The sequence below is a fragment of the Lepisosteus oculatus genome, chromosome 1, assembly GCF_040954835.1.
Source record: "Lepisosteus oculatus isolate fLepOcu1 chromosome 1, fLepOcu1.hap2, whole genome shotgun sequence".
Taxonomy (NCBI): Eukaryota; Metazoa; Chordata; class Actinopteri; order Semionotiformes; family Lepisosteidae; genus Lepisosteus; species Lepisosteus oculatus.
In genome coordinates this window covers 29,698,219-29,718,500 of record NC_090696.1, presented here as the reverse complement: position 1 = coordinate 29,718,500, position 20,282 = coordinate 29,698,219, and the positions used below count along the sequence as shown (strand labels likewise).

At 39.1% G+C, this 20,282-nt stretch overlaps 1 protein-coding gene across 2 annotated transcripts in view; it reads right to left on the bottom strand.

The window, feature by feature from the left end:
- The window catches only part of LOC102690931 (von Willebrand factor C and EGF domain-containing protein), a 63,653-nt gene that overhangs the window by 42,067 nt on the left and 1,304 nt on the right, over positions 1–20,282 (bottom strand). For both annotated transcript variants that reach the window (XM_069189163.1, XM_069189170.1), the window contains exons 2-4: positions 14,306–14,400; positions 10,012–10,101; positions 7,262–7,318 (exon numbers count right to left, since the gene is read on the bottom strand). In XM_069189163.1, the coding sequence (XP_069045264.1) occupies positions 7,262–7,318; positions 10,012–10,101; positions 14,306–14,400 (242 nt within the window). The remainder of the gene's footprint in view (positions 1–7,261; positions 7,319–10,011; positions 10,102–14,305; positions 14,401–20,282) is intronic.

Below are 20,282 nucleotides of genomic sequence, written 5' to 3'. Positions count from 1 at the left end.
AACTTAAAAATATATTTTTATTCTAAAGAAGAAGTAAATTGCATGGGAGACTTCAACTTCCCCAACATAGACTGGGAAAGTTTTATAGAAACTGCAAAAATTGAAATGACTTCTTAACCTGTTTGCTAGAACACCTACAAGAGGAAAAGCTTGTACAGATCTTGTCTTTTAAACAATCAAGACAGAGGCAAACAGGTGAGAGAACCATGAGGGAACATATATTATGATGGGCTCTGAAGTACAATATAAAGCTGTACAAATTGAATCCAAAGCAAAAGTTTACAATTTCTGGAAAGCAGATGTAGAAGGAATGAAATACTATACAGTTAAAGTTAAGTAAAATGGCATAAGGTAGACATTAAATTAGTAGAGAAATAATGGAAACAATTTAAATACGGTAGATTCTGCTTAGAGCCCAGAACAGATATATCCCAAAAGTGTAGAAGCCAGAAGCTAAAATTCAGTATCCCAAATAGTTTAACAAAGCAATTAGGACAAATTGCATGGCAAAGGGAACACTTTATCAAAGAACAACAGGATTCAGTTAAAGAATACACTGTATTGCAAGCACTGGTAAACAACAATATTAGAAAGGTTAAGAGATACATTGAAAGGAATATTACAATGGAAAATTTAATGTATTAAATGAGTACAGTAAAACCTTGATATTCACAAGTTCTACATTCCCGATCTCATCTATTCACACAAAACATTTAGTGACCGCTTTTTTTTGCATTCACAGATCATATTCACCTATTCACAAGACACACCTTAAGAGAGTACATTACAAGCACTCCCTTGTGGATCTTTATCGAAAAAATCTACTTCACCCCATCTGCATCAGCCTCTATAGTCAAAGTATAACTTAGTAAACAAAGATTTAACATGTTTATGTAGAAGTGCATTGTAGGTTGAATTGTATTTCAGTTCATTTCCTTCAGGAAACTGAGTAGTTATCAGAGTAGTACATTGTATGTGAGTGTTGTGCTGTGAAATAAAAAGAAATGTTAAATAACAAACAAACCTCCGTGGTTCCCTAAATTATAGTCACGGACGTCCAAAGGGACTAACCGTGGGGAGCAGGAGAGCGGAAAAAGACCCATATGCGTAGCGGCGAGACGGGAAAAAGGCCCGGGCTTATTAGTGCAAAGAGTTCAGGAATGCCATATAGAAACCTATGCCCTCAGGGAGCGGACGTGGGGCGCCCTGGTGCTAGGCGGGTCTCAGGACATCCGAATATCAATGCTGAGCGAGGACAGAGTGCAAAACCCGGAAATATATAGCCCAAGGGAAAGAGAGGGACAGGAAGTAGACAGGAAACTAGGGACAGGACAGAGAAGGAGCGCCCTCTGGCTGCAGAGGGCGTGACAATTATCTCAGTTCATGCATGTCTCACAGAAAAGGATAACAAAAGAAATCAGAAGAGAATTAGTCAAACTGCAGGAACAGGAAAGTGAGTTGTTTTTAATTGGAAGAGAGTAAGTGTACTTTATTTTCTTGTCTTTTATTACTGATCTGTAAGTAATGAACTTTATTATAGTATGGTAGTGCTGCATTTATTATAGTAATAAAAACAAGACAGAAAAATTAAAGAAAATGTAAAGACTGTTAAGAATTAAAAAAACAAACTTTAATAGAAGGTATGCTAAAATATCGTAAAGAGTGATCAAATGTATTTGTTTGTGTATGCAATAACTTGAAAAACATGTTTTTAAAGTATCCTGTATTCATTTTCTTTAAGAACACTGCCAATAAATACTAATGCTATTTTTAAAATAGTTAACAATGATATCCAAAATACAAGTATGGAAATGCTTGTTTTGTGAGCATTGGAACCATACCCTATTTTCTCCAACATGTCCTGCACTCACAAATTTGCCAGTTACAGAGCCTTCAATGTACCTTACTCTTGTGAATACAGAGCTTTTACTGTATTTCACTTAGCTGTTCATGAAGGAAGAAGTCAACAACATGCCTCTGGCAGTGAAAGGAATGAGTTCTGTAGTGGATAGTATTAGCACAGAGGAGGGAAAAGTGTTGGTGTTACGATATTGGCTCCCCGCCAGCAGAGGGTACCTCGCTCGCAAGCTTCTACAGGGGAAGGCGTAGATCACGTAGGATTAGATAACGAATCAGACCTCTCGTTTACCACCACACCTCCACTCACTAGAGCACTTGAGCCCAGCTCACAATAGCTACCTTGCTCAGTATTGGGTGTTACCTAGTGAGGTTCGCTTCCTGTTTCGTGCATGTACTTTCCTTGTGCATGTTTTCCTGGTTTTTGGACTAAGGCTTATCTTTTGACCACAATTCCTGGATTACGTCTCTGTTTCTGTGCTGGATCTCCATTTACTGACATACGCTTCCTGGTTTTTGGACTAAGGCTTACCTTTTGACTATGGTTCCTGAATTATGTCTCTGGTTCTTCACTGGTTCTCCAATTACTTATGTACTCTTCCTGCTTTTTGGACTAAGGCTTCTCTACTGACTACGATTTCTGGAACACGTACTTGGCTCTTCTCTGAAATCTCTTTCGGTAAAGTACTCTTACCCTTCGCCTGAATCTCCAAGCGATTAGAGTCAATAACAATGTCTCGTTCTCACAGCCTCCGCATAAGATTCTCCACTCCCGCTACTCACAGCGTCACCTTTGTAACAGTTGGGGGCACTCAAGATTAATAAAACCCCAGGGCCCGATTATATCTAATCAATTGCACGTAAGAAAACAAGAAATGTTATTCAGAAGCTATTCAATTGTCGAACAGTTGCTTAAGACAAGGGTTGTCTACCCAAACAGGAGAAATAACACAATAAGGGTGAGATAAATAAAGTAATTATACCAAGTCAAATAAGTCTTATTTCAATAACATGTCAGGATTTAGAGAAGACATTTTCTTATCTTTGAGGTAGATCCTGGTGCTGGGTTCAGATGCTGAACGTGCATGTCCTGACAGGATATGACATTAGAACCTGGAATGCCAGACAAGATGGCAGACCCAGGAAACCTCAGCTACCTACCTCAAACAACTATGACTCCAGACCCAGGAGGGCAGAACAGCAGCCCTGGACATTCTCACAATCCATTATAATTAATGAGCCACAAACCCATTGCCTACAGGGGGCAACCACTGGGCCTGAGACCCTTTTTTCCTAACAGGTAGGTTGACAGGCTCAAGGAGCTGAATATTTTGAATCTTGAACAGTGAGGACTGCAAGGAGACCTGATACAAGGCACTGACAAAGTAATTTGTTCTAAATGAGCAGAGAAACATGAACCAGAGAAGACAAGTAGAAATTATGTGGAAGTGTTTTAAAACCAGGAACAGGAGGTACATCTTTACCAGAAGGGTTTTAGGAGTATGGAATAACCCTGCCATGTCACTTTAGCTGATACCCTGGTTTCCTTCAGATCAATTAACTACTATTAAAAAAGCCAGATGGATGAAAGGGCATCCTCTCGTTTGTAACCTCTCTTATGTTCTTATATTGTAGAGAAAGACACAACTACTAATAATCAGCAATACACAAAGACATCATCCACATGAACTTACATCATTATACACACAAACGCAGTTAATTGTTTTCTTACACAGCAGCAAATTTTGCACACAGTACCAAAAAAAAACATTTGCTGAATAAAGTGTTTTAGTTTTTGCCATCACATTATCACAATACACAACAGTTTTCCAAATGCCTAAATGGCCTTTCATGATTGTGAACCTCATGTTCTTCTGTCCTCATCCCTAATTGTTCACATTATTCCCAATGTCTCTCAGCACTCTGTCTTAGTACTGCCAGTCAATAGGGATTTCACTTCCTCCCTGGAGAGTTTTTTAACGAGCTGCTGTGCAGGAATGTAATCAGTGTGGCTCTGTTTCTGTGTTGCAATTATGATCATTTTAATGAAGACATCAGTCCAGGCCAGCCAAACCACAGGCCCATAATAGCCAGCCTCAGCAAAATGATACTGCGGCCCTAGACATTTGCTCCATGTCTTAGAGCTGAAGGGAAAATGACTCAGTTCATTATGCTGTGTGATAAAGAACAATGTTGGTTGAATAAAAGCATCAAGTGGAAAAAGCCATCACAGTTCTATTCCAAAATCCCAGAAACCATAGAATTCATTAAGAGGGCTCCTGCTCCTAATCCTGTGTTCGTGTACATAATCCAAAAATCCAACATTTTTTGAATGTTTCTAAAATAAATGTGTGCAACTGAACACAAATTGTACAACACAGATATTTCATATAGCCATGTTCATACAGTAAAATGGAGCTGAGCTGTTTTCCAGGAAAGCTGGAGGAAAGAATGCCCTCAGCTCTGTCCCTGTGTCTGGTAGCAGGACAGTTGCTTTCAATGTGCTATAAAATTGAGGCAGCTGCAGGGATGGACTGATACACTCCTTTAAACATTATAAAGAGAGGAGACCATTTGGCCCATCTAGCCTGTTTGGTAGTTAGTGGCTAATTGATCCAAGGATCCCATATGATTAGAGTTTCTTGTCAGTGGGACTTGGCTTGCTAATCCTGTTGTGCTGCTAATGGCTTCCAGAACCCTGACATCTTATTGCAGTCTCACTGCCTTGTGCCCCACAGCCTAGTACTGTACTCTGATCATCACAGCATAAGAGCATACAGAGATGAGGAAAGACCATATTTAACAAATGCAGCCAGTCTTTTGTTCTAGCCCTGTCAATTGTAAGTAGATAGGTCAAGAATATCATCCAACTCTTTGATGAAAAAAAACAGGCTACAGGTTTCAACCAAATAGCCTGGCAGCTTGTTGGAGCATCCCGCAAAACTGCAAAAACGTCCTCCTGTTCACAGTTTTAAATGCACTTCCCCATAGTTTCCACTTGTGTCGTGTTTCACTGTTTATTCAGAAGTAATCTGCTGGTTTGACTTCGTCGGTGCCTTTAGGGATTTTGAATAATTGTTTCAGGTTTCCTTGTAGTCTTCTCTGTATAAGTCTAAAAACATTCAGCTCTTTCAGCCTGTCAGTGTAGGACATCCCCTAAAGCCCTGGAATGTATCTGGTTGCTCTTCTTTGGACAGATTCCAGAGCAGTGATATCTTCACGAAAGGTTACCAAGTCAAGGTGATTTTTTACTGTGCTTTCCTGTAAATTATACCTTAACAAGCCTCCATTGTGCTGTCATCATCATCTCTGACTCTTTCTTTCAATGACCTATTCTGTGGTTTGGCCCTGTCTTTGTCACTTTAAATGTCTCTGTTTCTACCATCTGTGAGTGAGGTGTTCTCATCTCTTCTTGTCCTTTGCTACTGCCTATCTCTTTTGTTCTTTCTCTCTCCCTCTCCTACCCCACTCTTTCCCTCTCCATCTTTTCTCTCCTTCTTTTTCTAGCTGTCTCTACCCCCGTCTTGTAGACGGGGGACTTCACAAACTGGTGGGGGATGTTTCTGTTTTCCTTTCTGCCTGAAAATACTCTGCTGGGGCAGGATGGTGGTTTGATGGTATGTTGTGTGGATTTTTGCTTTGTGATTAATAGTTTGAATAAGCGAACCCTCTGGGGGCTGCAGTGGCAGCAGGCCCAGGCTCTATAAATACTCCTCCCTGGGTGCTGGGGGGGCCAGGCAGGGTTGGGGGCTCCAGTGTTTAGACTATGTCAGATGGCAAGCAATCTGGCAGCAGCAGCCACAGAGTCCTTCGTGTTATTTGCAGTAAATCACTGCTCATAGTAAGAGTGTTGTAAAACACACTGAGGATTTTTCAGGCTAGGTGCTCAGCACTTGAATCACTGTGAAAGATGTTGATGTTGTGGAGAGGCTGTAGTGCCAATTTCGCTTGTAAATTTACTATTGCAAACCTAAATAAGGGGAGCAGGTGCCTGTAGTAAGTTAATTGTAGTCACAAACTCTCATTGTGTGTGATACTGAATCACAGCCCTATCCTGGAAACGGGTGACATGATGCTGACAAGCCTGGAGTCTCTTTGCTTCACAAGGTGTTCAATTAACTGCACTTACATCATTAAAATGCATCTAAATACAGTGTATCGGTAAAGCTGAATTGTCATAATAGGACAGATCAACAAAGGAGGCGACAGAAAAATGAGGGATGACGTTCATTTTATCTTTTTTGCATTGAGTTGCTATAAACCCCTAAGCGGTGTACAGGTCTGGGTTCACTGAGAACATCTAGACTGCAGAGTTCACTGGTGCTGGTGCATCAGTAAGGAAAGGGACATGTTCTTTCTATTGCAGCAATTCATAAGCACCCCAAATGGTGGCATTCTTGAAAAAGGAATAGATTGTGACCCATTGACTTGCCTAAAGTCTCAGTCTGGGCTACCTGTGATTTGTGTATGTGGTGTACTTAGTTAGGTAATTACTCTGTCTGCCTTATCAGCTGAGCTATGCAATGCCTTAGTGTTACCCAAGAGAAGGCAGCACTTTGAAGATCTAGAAAGAGAGTCCACTCCCACTATAAAACTGTTCGATGCTCTGGGATGAGCAGGGCTGTGTGAAAGAAAGACTATTATAAATACTATTTAAGAACATTTGCATGTTAACATACAAAAAGGATCCCATTGAGCTTGATTGGTTGCTAGTAGCTAACTGACTTGAGGGTCTCATCCAGTGATTCATTGAAAAACAACAGGGTACCACCTCAGCAACATGGGAGGCAGCCTGTTTTCCAGGCTGCCACAACTACGTGGGTGAAGAAGTCCTTCCTGTCACGATTGTAAGTCCCTCCTCTTTAGGGCGCACCTACTCTTTCTGGCTTTTGCACCTGCCTCCTGTTTCAGCCTTTTCCTTTAAAAGCCAGACGCTCCTACCAATCCAGGCTCAGCTTTGGGAGATGGACCCCCGGAAGCGCGCCTACCAGCGAGTCCAGGAGAGGCTCGACGGCATAGGCTTTGCAACGGCGACCATCTGGGTCCAGGGCTTGGAGTTCCTGGCCCTGTTACCCCTTTATGCCCCCGACCCTTTGCTGGATCCCGCTCCGGCTTTTAACTTTCGTTTTGTCTGTCTTGGATGGATTACCCAGCTCTGAACTTTTGATTATTCTGGATTTCCCTACGGACTCCCTCTGGATTGTCACATGGACCACGCCCCCCCGAGCACCAGCGCACCACCGACATGCCCCCCTGTTCTTCTACCAGCCCCGATCCTAATCTTCTTTCCCTGTGTTTATTTCACTCACTTCTGGATTCTGCCGTCCTGAAAAACGCTCCGTGACACTTCCTGTTCATGTTTTCAAGTGCACTTTGCTGTTGTGCAGCATGAGGTGTTACTCACCCTCCTGCGAGCTGTCTGCAAGGTCATCAGACATGAAGTCCCCTGCAAGGCCTTCACCTAGAATGATGACACAGAGGGACATATATGAGACTTATACAGTATGTGCCCTGTGTTTATCTCAACAACAGACAGCTGTATGGAAATGAATTCTATTTAATAAACATATTCTTTGGTTGTCTCTGTTTGAGCCATAGCTGATATGAAGCCCTGTACATAGTTCATCCTTTCTCAGTACTTGTTCTCCTCATCATCTTTAACAAGCTCTAGCTCTATATACTGTAGATTAGAAATCACTTATACTGCAAAGTGTCCTTCTCATCAAATCTCTGCTGATTTCCATTGTATTCTTTATTTTTCAATGTGACTACTCTGCTTCAAGCCTTCTGTCTGCTTGCCATCTTTGTTCATATCCACTGCTCCATTCCCTCTTCTGTCCTCTGCTTCTCCTCAGCTGACCAGATATAATTCCCTCTGCCAGCCACATAGCGGAACCAGCTGCCAGCAAATATCTCTCACCATACTCTAGCAACTTACTAGCTAGAAGAGCTCTTGCAGATTCAGCAGCTGCTCCTCTGTCACACTCATTGACTACTGCACAGATGCCGGCCCAGTTCATCACAGTTTACACTTCTTCCACTTCTTGGCACGTTCCTGCAATATCCTAACTCCTGTACTGCACCAGTATGTAAACTGTTTACAGAAATATTGGAGAGAAACGTTGTCTCAAAACAGTGAACTCAGCACCCATCTCCAGAGAGACATGTACTAGGTCAATTTCACCTTTATACAGTATACACAAGAACATAAGACAGGTTTCAACTGACAGAAAATCATTTGGTTTCTACTTCAGTGCAGTTGCAGATGTGTGATGATCACTGGTGACTGGTTGCATATGCTTCTTGCTCCCTGACAGGAGCCAAGAAAATATTTGCACATGAGAGACTCTACTAATTCAATCCATCTTACTCATGTGGCTACTGATAGCTTACTGATCACAGAATCTGATCAGACATCAGACAGACAAACACAGATCATTGTTGTGTTTTGGGGTTTCAGTTCTTAAAGGAAATATGAACAGAAAGCTGGTAATAGTGCTAAAGATACAACCAAGTGACAAAAACAGGTTAGAATTCTTATCCAAACGTACTGGAAATAGCTCAAAAATAGATTTAACGGTATGCAAAATTCACAGTGTGTATTTTATTCTTTATGTTTAGTATAGGCTATTACAGTCATATGAACTGAACTCATTTTCTAACATCAGAGTTAGACAGGAGCTGCTAATCCCAGGTGATAACGGTGTCCATAACAGTCTCATTGGTGAGAATGCAGCTGGTGTAGAAAACAGATTTTTGCATCAGACTATAAATGGAACCGGAGTTTTCACAATCTTCAAAGCCACTGCAACAATGTCGTCACTACCTGCGTCTTATTCAGACAGCTGGGGGATTTGCAAGGGATCAGAGATAATCTCTCTGATCATTTCCGAAATTCTTTAGCACAAACAGATGTTTTGGGAAGACAATAGCACTCGTTATGTTTAACCGTCCTCCATTATAACATTCTCTGGTACAGAACATGGAAGGAGGCCCCAGTGAAAGACAAGTCTACTGGTTTCAGAGCTCTGGCTGTTGTTGACAGCCTTCAGGACCGTCCCACAGGTACAGGTCTGACAGCACAGAGGCTCTGCACTGAGATAAAACACTCAGTTTTTCCACCAGATAAAGTCCCTGAATTACAGAGACTGATGATAATTTCAAGCACAAACAACAGGACACCCCTGGCCTCAGTTTGTGCCTATTGTTTCTTACAGTCTGATAATCTCAGCTAGTGCTCAGTTTGGAACTCAGAAAGTAAGTAGCATCCCCTTTCCCTTTCTCAGCTCCTCCATAGTCCCCTCAATCACAACTTTCACAATGCTTTGATGAGCAGCAAAACTATCCTTTATTGTGTATAGTTCAATACTGCTGCTGTAACAACTTCTGGCACTCCAAAAATTACTACAACTACTACTAGTACTGTAAATTCGCTCAAACTACTTCTGTTGAACAAAAGACTAATAAACATTGCAAATGAGAAATGACAATCTCGTTTGCTGCTGAATTAACTGCTCTGACAACTATCACTGTTAATTCTAACCACAATTGCAAATTCAAAATCAAATTGAAATGCACGCTAAATTTTTAGCAATAAAAGACAGATTGGATATAGGGCATAAATTGGTCTGGTGTTGTGTTACCAACTGCAGTAGTGTATTCTTTGTTGAGGATGCTAATTTTAGCATGAAGGGACCCTATAATGCTTATACTACTTCTATTAATTTGATGAACCTTACGTTCATTCAGAAAAAAAAATGTTTATTAGAATTCTATTCTATTCTATTCATTGAATGTTTTTAAGCAGATACTTTGCATGTAGAAACTACACTCTCTTCCTGCCACAGTCAATGACTTTTCTATTCCTGCCCAGGTCACTGCTCAACATGATGTATTTGTGTCACTGTTTATTTATTTTTCAAATGTAATTTCTGTACCAAATTATGCAAAGTGGTTACACTGAAGTTTAATATGCTTGTATGGATTTATATTGTGCTCATTATGCATTGTTTTGTCTCATTGCAGACCATGTGACTTACCTTGGACACATGCAACAGCCCAAATTCTTTAAAAAATGTTCTAATGCCATACGTTTGTGCTTTAACTCTCTATGTCTACTGCTTTAAAGGTCAATGTCTGTATACCTCAGCATACCTTCACATGTGAGTTCCTTCTTCCCTCCATGACAGAGACAAACGTTTGGTGCCACACAGAGCCCACTGCCACAGCCCAGTGCACACACCGCTGGAGGGAAAGTAAGCATGTTTATTATCAGAGGGTACAGCTATTTTCCCCTTTTTTGTTTTTTAATGCTCCATATGTGCTCATTTCATTCACTAAACCTCATCAGAATGTATCCTGTACTTCTCTGTTTAAGTTACTGCATGTAAAACTGCATGACACAGCTTGTTTGAATAAAGTTCAATCAATCCAAAGGTGTTATTCATACAGTAGGCCTTTAAAAAGACAGTGTAAATGTCACTCAGGACAGCAGTAATACCCACTGACTGCAAAACTGCCACTGTACCAACCCACTATCTGTAAAAAGGGGGACAAGTAATTGTTTCTTACAAGTAATTATGAACCTTACACTTTATAATTCAATAAGAACACATGGTGCCAAATTAGCAAGCAAATTTACCATCGTTAACTTAAATAAGAGATGTTGGTTCTTGATAATGCTGGATTGTGAGGGTTGCATTCCTGTATTTCATTACATTCTTGACTGTGAAAAACAACACAGAATACTGTCAGTTTCTTCTCTCTTCACATGACATACTGTATTTATTACCATTTGCTGTTACAATCCACTGTCATGTATTTGATATAAGCATAGGCTGAAAGCTTTTTTATGCTTAAATGTAGAACAGCTGTACACCAACAGTAAGTATGTCTTACTGTTTAGTCACAATATATTTATTCTTTTCCATATTTGAACATTAGGCAACAACTTATATACATGTTTCTGCAGTTTCACATCAAAAACAAATTATGTTTGTAAAGCCCTGTCTTTTTTGCTTTTTACAAAAATGTGAAAATTACAGGAATGCTCAATGACAGGATGCCATCCTTGATGTTTACAAAAGACAGTAAACATGCTCCTTTATACTAATTCATTTGCACAAAGGAGAGTGTAAGGATATATTTTTGTTAATGAAAATGGAACTCTGTAATATGCTAATTATAACATTTAAATGATCTAATTTAACCTCAGTTATCCCATTTAAACACAATAATTATTGCATTTAAATGCAATGTTATCTCATTTAAATAAAATACTCTTTTTAATAATTAAATGTAATGTTATCACATTTAAATGCATTTCTTTTACCTGTGTGGAACTAATAGGTTTCCATAGTTAAGCAGGCCCCACCTTTTTATATATTTTGACTACTATCTCTGACAAGAGGAAACAAAGACAAAAGGCAAATATTTACAATATTTTTTTATTTTGTTATCGATATTTATTAATTTTAAATTAATAAGATATTTTTTAAATTTTATAGGAGCTATTTAAAATGGACGTTTCTCCCTCAAAACATGTACAGTACTATACTGTAATTTAGTGTGAGGCGAAGACAAGGACAAAACATTTCCCTACTTCCTACATATGTTAAATAATTCCTTTACTTTTTTAACAAAAGAAGCATCAAACTTGTATACTGCCTTCATCTAGATGCAATTACTTGTACCACTGATTTGCAGAAGATAATTTAAATCATAGCTCATGTTACGACCCCAAGTGTCTAGGGTAAAGGGGTGTAACATTTAGGGTAATTCTTTTGGAAGCAGGTGGGTTTTGGTGAGGGACTAGGAAGCGTGATAAGGGTAAGGAACTAGAGTGGTGCCAAAGAAAAGAAAATAACAAACAAAATGGAGCTGGCTAGGACAGTGAGGGAAAGTTAATCTGACTACAAAAGAAAACCCGAAACACGGTCTTCGGCATCTTCAACACCCTAGCTAACCTGCACTGACTACCCAAAACCATACAAGACAAATGGCACTCACCCATACTAAACTAGTGTACTAATACAAAATCAACTAAGTGTGTAAAGTGTACCCAACAACCTAAACTAACCTTATATACAAAAGTTCACACAAAAACACAAGTGAAACAGGAATACAAATAAGGGAGAACAAGAGTAATCAACAGGAGCAGGGTACAAAGAACACAAAGGTTGAACATGTAACACTGGGGCAAGGAAATGGCAAAACAAGGATGAACACACAAACAAACGAAAGTACAAAGAAACTAACAAAAAAACAACAAAACAACAAAGCCGAAGCTATACAAAAATACACACACACAAAGCAAAACAAACGAAGCCGAAGCCGAAGCCATAACCAGAAGCAAAGCGAAGCGAAGCGAAGCGAAGCGAAAACCAAACGGGACCGAAGTCAAACGAAAGGCCTCTCCGTGCTGAAAACCTCCATGTTATATGCTGAATAAGATGTGTTCTGATTGGCTAAGAGCTAATTGATGATGACGTCATACTGAAAGTATGGTGTAATGGTGGGCCAATGGGGAATTAGTGCAGGAAAGCACAAATGGGTTAATAAACATGTAATACTGTACTGATTCATCAGATAACCACATGTAGCTGCGGTACTTTAAGGATTCGCTGCACCACCTGGTAGTTTTACAGAGTAGTGCAGTCCTGCAACAGATTATTTGAAAAAATAAAAAAGCGATGATGTGATGCACCACGGAACCAACCACCATATACTGTACCTACTGAAACATTCAGTACACTGACAAGCTAAAGGATCCAGGTCCAAGTATTCATAATCCTCAAAAGCGTTGCCAAAAATGAATCCAGTGGACTTATCTAGAAACTACACTGAGGTATGAAGGACACAAATGGAAACTACATGGAAATGCATTTAAAACTGAAAACAGAGGCAATATCGTTAGCCATATTGTTGAAGCAGATACCCCAGCTTCCTTAAGTATCTGTCTGGATGAGATCTTAGCTACTGAAAAAAACTCTTCTGTGTGGAACCATTTCTGTTTTCTTATGAATGTTCTCAAAGCTATTTGTACACCAGTGCTTGGAGAAACCAAGTCACTGCCAGCAGATGCATTGGTATGTTCATGTATTTGGAAAGTTTGGTCATTTTCTACTCATTATCTTTGTGAATGTTTGGAATACCTGGTGAAATAAGCTTGGTTATACCCACCTGGTTAATGGGTAGCTTCCTTGCCATAGAAAGAGGAGGCTTGAACCCCACTCAGAAGGAGTGCTGCAAGGTGGGGTGGGGAGGAGGAGGGATGCTTGAGATTAATGCAAAGGGAGGCATTTCAGTTCAGTACAAATAGCTCATTTTGTAATGACGGTGATTAGGTGCAGCTGTATGAGTTATTATCCCTCCCAAACTTCAGTTAATAACTTCCATATAGCATATAATTGATTCAAACTTAATATTTTAATGGGTATTGCAGTGATTATATGAATCCTCATTTTAAATAGATGAATTAGGGTTTACAAATGAGCTAACTGCCTGGAATGCACAATTGTGGTTGTTGTTGTACGGTGAGAGAGAAAGATCAAGACTGCCAAAGAGGACTGAGAAAGCTGATAACAAACAGACCAGAGACATCAATGATGATGAGTTAAAACACTACCACACAACCATTCCTGGCGGTTTAACCCATCTAGTTCAGCAAAGAAGCGTTAAAAGCAGGTCCAGTCCAGAAGTACAGCAGGAGAGCCCAAGCAGATCTCTCCACAGACTCTGGCACAGACGCTTGCAGGCCAAGGGGAGACCTGGGAGACTGACACTCATTCTTCTGCTATCCAAGAACTACAGTTAAAGAGGTGCTTACACTACTAAAATAGAAATTCAAAACTTTATACTTACTTCTTAAATTACGTTTTAAAACATTTAAGATTTTTTTAGAGGAATATGATGCCTTTCTGATTATACCTAGCTTTTATCGTGAAGACTATAGCCAACACCAGTCCAGTAGATTAGATGGGCCAAAGGGCCTACTCTCAGTAACTGCCACTCTGATGTTCTTAGGTTCCATCACAGGCCTGTTTGCTGCAGGTATCTACTCAAACTGAGCATAGTCAAACTGCCAAGTCCCATTTGTGTTGTCATACAAATCAATTTCTGTAATTATTTTTCACTCCCTCATCTGACTGGTGATGCAGGATAGCATATCCCTCCTTACAGAGCAGTTCCATCATATTTTAAAATTTCCTTTAGTTTGTTGATCTCCAGTGTGGAAAACTCAATAGGTCTCAGGTTTCGTCAAACCTTGTTCCCGCTAGCTTCCTTCTGTTCCATGAGTTATCATTGCAGTTATGAAGGGCTTTTGGCTCAGCCCTGGTTTGTCAGTTTTCTCCCATACCAACTGTGTACCCTGCTTTTGCACCTCATTGCTGCTTGATTTTATTGTCACTATGGACAGACAGGACTGAGAGAAGACAATATTACTTACGTTTCACACAGAGGCCACTCACAGTCGATGGTGCCCACCCAGGACAGCACACAGTGCTCCCTCCAGAGTGACACACGTGGGGCCCTGAGCGATGCCTGAAGAGAGAAATAGAGGGACGAGTGTGGGAGTGAGGGTGGCAAGAGACATTGGGGACTAAGGTAAGCATTGGAATGATATTGAGAGGGACTTAGACAGGAGGTAAACACACTAAACGCAGCCTATGTACATTTGTGAGGGAATTAAAATGTCTGACAGAAGACTGAAACATGGTCATTTAAAATTTAAGCAGAGGGTTTATTTCCTGATTGTATCATTTGTACACCCTTTTAGTTCGTTTTTCTCAATTCTTTTTTAAACTATTACTTCAGGAACTTATGTCTGGTCACCTGTAGGATTGAAAGAATTACAAAAGTTTATTTTCATCACTGTTTTACATTTCTTCAGGAGCAATTTGAACCAACAACAGCTGAGTGCAAAACTACAGGTAGACAGTGTGAAGAAGTCATGTTTTTAATTAAAATAAAAAAGGACAAAATGGGTGAGACTACACCTCAAAAATAATCTGTAACCTGGAAGCGTAAGCAGAGACCACCTAATGCAGATATGGGCCTATGTAGCTCACTGTTTGATGCAAACTAGAAAATACAGTATATAGCAAAGGTGACACTATATACTGTAAGTGAGAGATTTCATTTTTCCCAAATAAATTGGAATATTGCAATAGACAGTACTGATAAAATGCAATTTGATTACAGATTAAATAAAAGCATAAGAAAAGCCCATCCAGCCTATTGGTAGTTGACCAGGGACTGATGATATTTTCCCACTTGTAAATAACCTCTAATTCTGTCTCGTTTATTACATCATCATACAAAATGTATTGTATAATCACTACACAAAGTATCACAAGGCATCACACGACAAGTGATTTCCCATGTCCTCTAACTCCATCTGCTTTGTATTTGCTTGTATTGAATTTATTTTTTACAGCATCAAAACTTGAATTTAAAAAATGTACATATAATTGAGACAGCACTGAATGCAAGAATTCATTTTCATTAAGTCTTCTCAGCCAAATCAAAGAGCAGCAGAAAACCCTATATCACAAGAAACAATACAACCTCTACTTCAAGACTGTGTATTACAAATTCTAATCTAGTAAAGTGATCCTTACATATAAATCCATTTTCTTGATGGGGCAGTATACATGATGTTATCAACATAATGAACAGATACTGTGTGTTTGCCTTTTTACAGTGAAAATATTAAAAAAAACAAAGACTTGATGAAATATCAAATACCCTGCATTCTTACTGTGAAACTGTAATTGAAACTGAATTTTCAAAATGCACAATCCTGATGTTGGGCTATATTTTCTGTGACCATAGTCCTAGCAAGTTTGACGAAAGCTGTGATAAAATAGCTGTTTGTGTTGCTGCTCCAATGGATGAGCTAGCTTTCACTCAGTGAAATCTAACCATTAAAGTTTTAGTGGAGGTACTACTGTATATACAGCTGACCAGTGATAATCTTGATGTTGTCTGTAGCTTAATCCAGCAATGAGCTATAAATGTGTGCAACCGGCCCAGATGCACTTCAACAGAGAGAGCGGACATCAGTGCCCACAACAATAAAAGTAAAAAACTATTTTGTGGCACCTTTTCACTTCCATTGCTTGGAAAAACAAAGAAAATGGCATACAGGATCTGAATTTGCAAACAAAGAAAAGACTTCTAAGTATTGCTAAAATTGACAGGGATGCTGAAACGGAAATGCTGAATCTTTCTGGGCTTTCTCTCTCTCACACACAGTCTACACAGAAATACAATTCATCAATATCATCTGTGATGTACAAAAAATATTCAGATTTCCATGTTACATTTACATCTTTTTTTCCATTAGTCATTTTTCTAAGCTTTTCACAGGCCAAGGTATTCTTTTGTGAATCTACCTGTCAATCAAGTAGAAATCAAAGAAACTGTTATGTTATCAGTCTGGCAGCTAGATCTAGAACAGTGGTTCTCAAACTGTGGTACGCGTACCGGCAGTGGTACGTGGAGTGCCGCCAAGTGGTACGCCAAATGACCCTGGAACTGTGTCGTGTGCGCTGAAAAATCAGGACGGGTTTTCATATTTTGTATTTTAATACGTGTTGAATATGCAGCCTACGTACTATGATACAGTGCGCGCTAATAGTTCAGTGGACACAAGAGATACTCTGTAATTCTATACCACTCTATAGGAATGCGTGCTACGGATGCAAGTGACCAATTGTATTTTAAAAAAGCTACTGTATCTCCAGCAAATAGGGAGAAAGGAGAATGTGCGTGATTTTGGAACTATGCCAACGTTCTAAACACAAGAATGCATAGAAATACGTGCTACGAACGCAGGTAATCTTGTGAGCACACGAAAGCATGATAACAGAAAAATATTTAAGATCTGTTCTAATTTGAGAAATATACACAGAGCATCCCTGTGTTCCGCTCCCATGCGCATGAAATAAAAACTTTAAATAAATACGGAAATAAAAACGGAAACGCGGAAAAATGCAAGCTTGCGTATTGCTAAAGCAGGTAAGCTATGCTCTTTTTGAAGAACCTTATTTACCGTTGGCAAAAGAGCTGACACGTATTATGTGTAGAGAAAAAGCTGCTAAACAGCTTGACCTGCTGCCCCCCTCCCCCTGAAAGACACAGTCATTCATAGAATTATTGAAATGAAGGATAATATCAAAAGTACACTGATAGAGCGCGTTAAGATGAGCAGATGCTTTTCACTGCAATTAGATGAGTCTGTAGCCAATTTGCTCGTTTACGTTAGGTACGAGTTTGAGGGCATGTCCCATGAAGACTTTCTGTTCTGTAAACCGCTACCAACAGGAACTACAGGAGAGCATATATTTCAGCTTCTGAATGAATTTATCGAAGAGAATGGCCTCGACTGGATAAAATGCGTCTGAGTTTGTACAGACGGTGCTAGAGCAATGACAAGCTGACATAACGGTGTAGTTGCACGAATTAGAGAGGTTGCTCCAGAAATTAATGTACGCATTACAACATCCACCGCGAGACCTTTGCCGTCAAGAAAATGCCTGACGATTTAATATCTGTTAGACTCTGTTGTGAATTGTATCAAGGCTCGAAAAATTAATTCACATCTGCTTTGCTCAACTAAACAGGCTCACCCCTCTCACTGAAATGGTGCTTTTTTATTAGTTGTTGTTAATGTTTTTTTTTTCTGTAAAACACTTTGAGAAGCCACCTTTAAAGGTGCTATATCAAATAAAGTTTATTATTATAATATTTATTATATGTGTGTGTGCACGCGCGCTCATGTTGGTCATTGAGAATTTCTGGGGTTCCTATGAGATCATGACTTGTAGGTGGTACTTGGATGCTTTGGTTGGATTAGGGGTGGTACTTGGTCCAGAAAGTTTGAGAACCACTGATCTAGAAGATGTCCTGGAACATAAAAAAAGACAGGGAGGAGACAAGAAAGAGACAGAAGAAATACCATCACCTGTCTCTTACTGTACGTTTGTGCGAGGTGAGAGGACCTTGATCTGATCAGTCTTGGATAATAATTTGAAACTTGTTTAGAGAGTTTGCTGTTCTACTTATTATTAGGAAATTCTGATTTCCTTTATTGTGGAATCCTCAGGCTAAAGACATTCTCTCATTTGGTGATGCATATGTAGAAAAGGGGGTTTGAATTCCCAATCACTTTAAGGCATTAAAGTTAAAGAAAGGGAGATTTAGTGCTCGGTTGTACACTTTTATTTGGTCAGCTTACAGTGTTAGCTTCTGGGTTTTCTGTGTCTGTAGAATGCAGGCCTCATTTTGTAAATAGAGTAATGGCTAATGTGTGTAACATTTTGTGTCATTTAGTTGTGTAGCTGTTAATAAATGTCTGTTCACTTCTGCCTTTGATTTATTACTTTATCACCAGAACTCACATGCCAGAACTCATGAGCCTCAAATTTAACTTATCACTCAGTTATACCTTTAATATTCCAATTTATTTTAATTATTTTATTCCCCTAGCTCTATTTGTCTGACCTTCCCTAGTCTGTAACAACATAATATAATCGTTATAATAAAATATAATAAGATCTTTGTGAAAGTCTAATTAAAAGAAGAAGAAAACATGATTAAACATACAATCCAAATACGTAACACAAACACTGTAGGGTATGAGTATATGGCATAGGCTAGCCAGCCACATTATTAAAGCCAATACTATGATTTCAAATCAGATGGATGAGGTCCTCAGATTAAACGGCTACTATCTATGAAACAGACCAGATGGGCCAAATGGTCTTCTCTTGTTTTTAGCCATGCAGAAGAACCACTATGCTGATTTTGTCTTTGTCTTTGAGAATTTTGAGTAATTTTATTATGTCCCCTCATTGTCCACTCTGTTCAAGACTAAAAAGCTTCAGCCTGTTAGTGTATGTTAGTGTTGCTCTTCTCTGGACTGATTCCACAGCAACATTATTGTACAGTATATTCTCTATAAGTGGTGACCAGAATTATACAGGTGGTAACAGGATTACAATACTTTCATAGTATAGGTTAGGTTTGGGGTTAGAGTTAAGATAATTTGTGGAGGAGAGTTTTCTTCTCAGATTATCAGAAACATCTAGAGTTGTTAAATTTCTAACAACACATGTACCTGTACAGTATGTCATCACTTAGATAGGATTCTGAATTTCAAGACAAAAATCTTGAAATTACCAAGGAGACTTTTATCAGCAGTGTAAGACATCGGAGTTCTCTCATTCTTTTTTATGAGCCTACCCCATTATGCATCAGCACATCTGTAGCTTGTCCAGAACTTATCTGCTGGTTATTCCACAGCACAGTGAAGAGCAACATCATTACTCCAGTGCTGGCCCTAACTTAGGGCTCTCTGTAAGTTTTTCTATTTTCCTTTCCAATTCTGATTTTAAACATGAAGCAGCATAACAATAAAATTAAAAAGTAAAAGTGTATTCCATGCAGAAAAGAGAAGAAAAGAAAAATCAAACTTCTGGCTATAGACCCTTCTTCAGGTGTCAAAGCCAAAAAAGGCTCCAGGGCTGTTGTGTTTCTTTTCTTCTTTTTTCAGTATGAAATAAACATTTACTTGTTCCTTTGGAGCCAACGCATGCTGACGCAGATACTTACTTGAACTACTAACAATACATTTACAGTGGATTGTAGAGAATCAGCACCCCAAAGCTTTTCTGTGAAAAATTCACATTTGTTTAGGTCAGTATTATTTATTTCCATTTAAACCATTTCACTGTAATTTATTAATATTGATAAATGTATTGTGGACAAATATCACACTCATCTTTCACATCTTCTTTCTCAATGCTGGATTAATTGCATTATTACTAATACAGTAAAATATACTTAATAAAGCACTTTGGAAGACATCTCTAAAGACAAAAAAAGTCAACAGAAAAAAGGAAAAACAATATAGCTAACATCCAGTCGACAACAATAAATCCAAACAGGTTTCCAGGTTAAACTTTAAGTGCCACTGGAGTCACAATTCCTTGTGCAGCAAATCAGAGATTCCAGAGTCTTGGTGCACAGAAGCAGAAAGCATTCTCACCCAAAATCACCCTTTTAGAGCTTGGTACAGAAAATCATTTCGCTGTTAACTTGCCTTACATACTTCCTTTTGTTGTCCCAGATGGGAAAATTGCTTTGAGGCAGATTAAGGACGTAACACAATACATAATACATTTACTGTAACACAACATACTTGTATTTAAAGTAACTTACGTTTATGCTCATTTGTACTATAGTGCATTTTACTAAAATTAATATGAGTGACGTACCCGAGGACATACTGTAATATCTTCATTGTAAAGTACATACAATTAATTCCACAACCTAAAAGCCAGAAACCTGACCTCTATTCCACATCACTTATGACATCACACATATTCCTTCTAATCGTATGTACAACTTTAGACGAA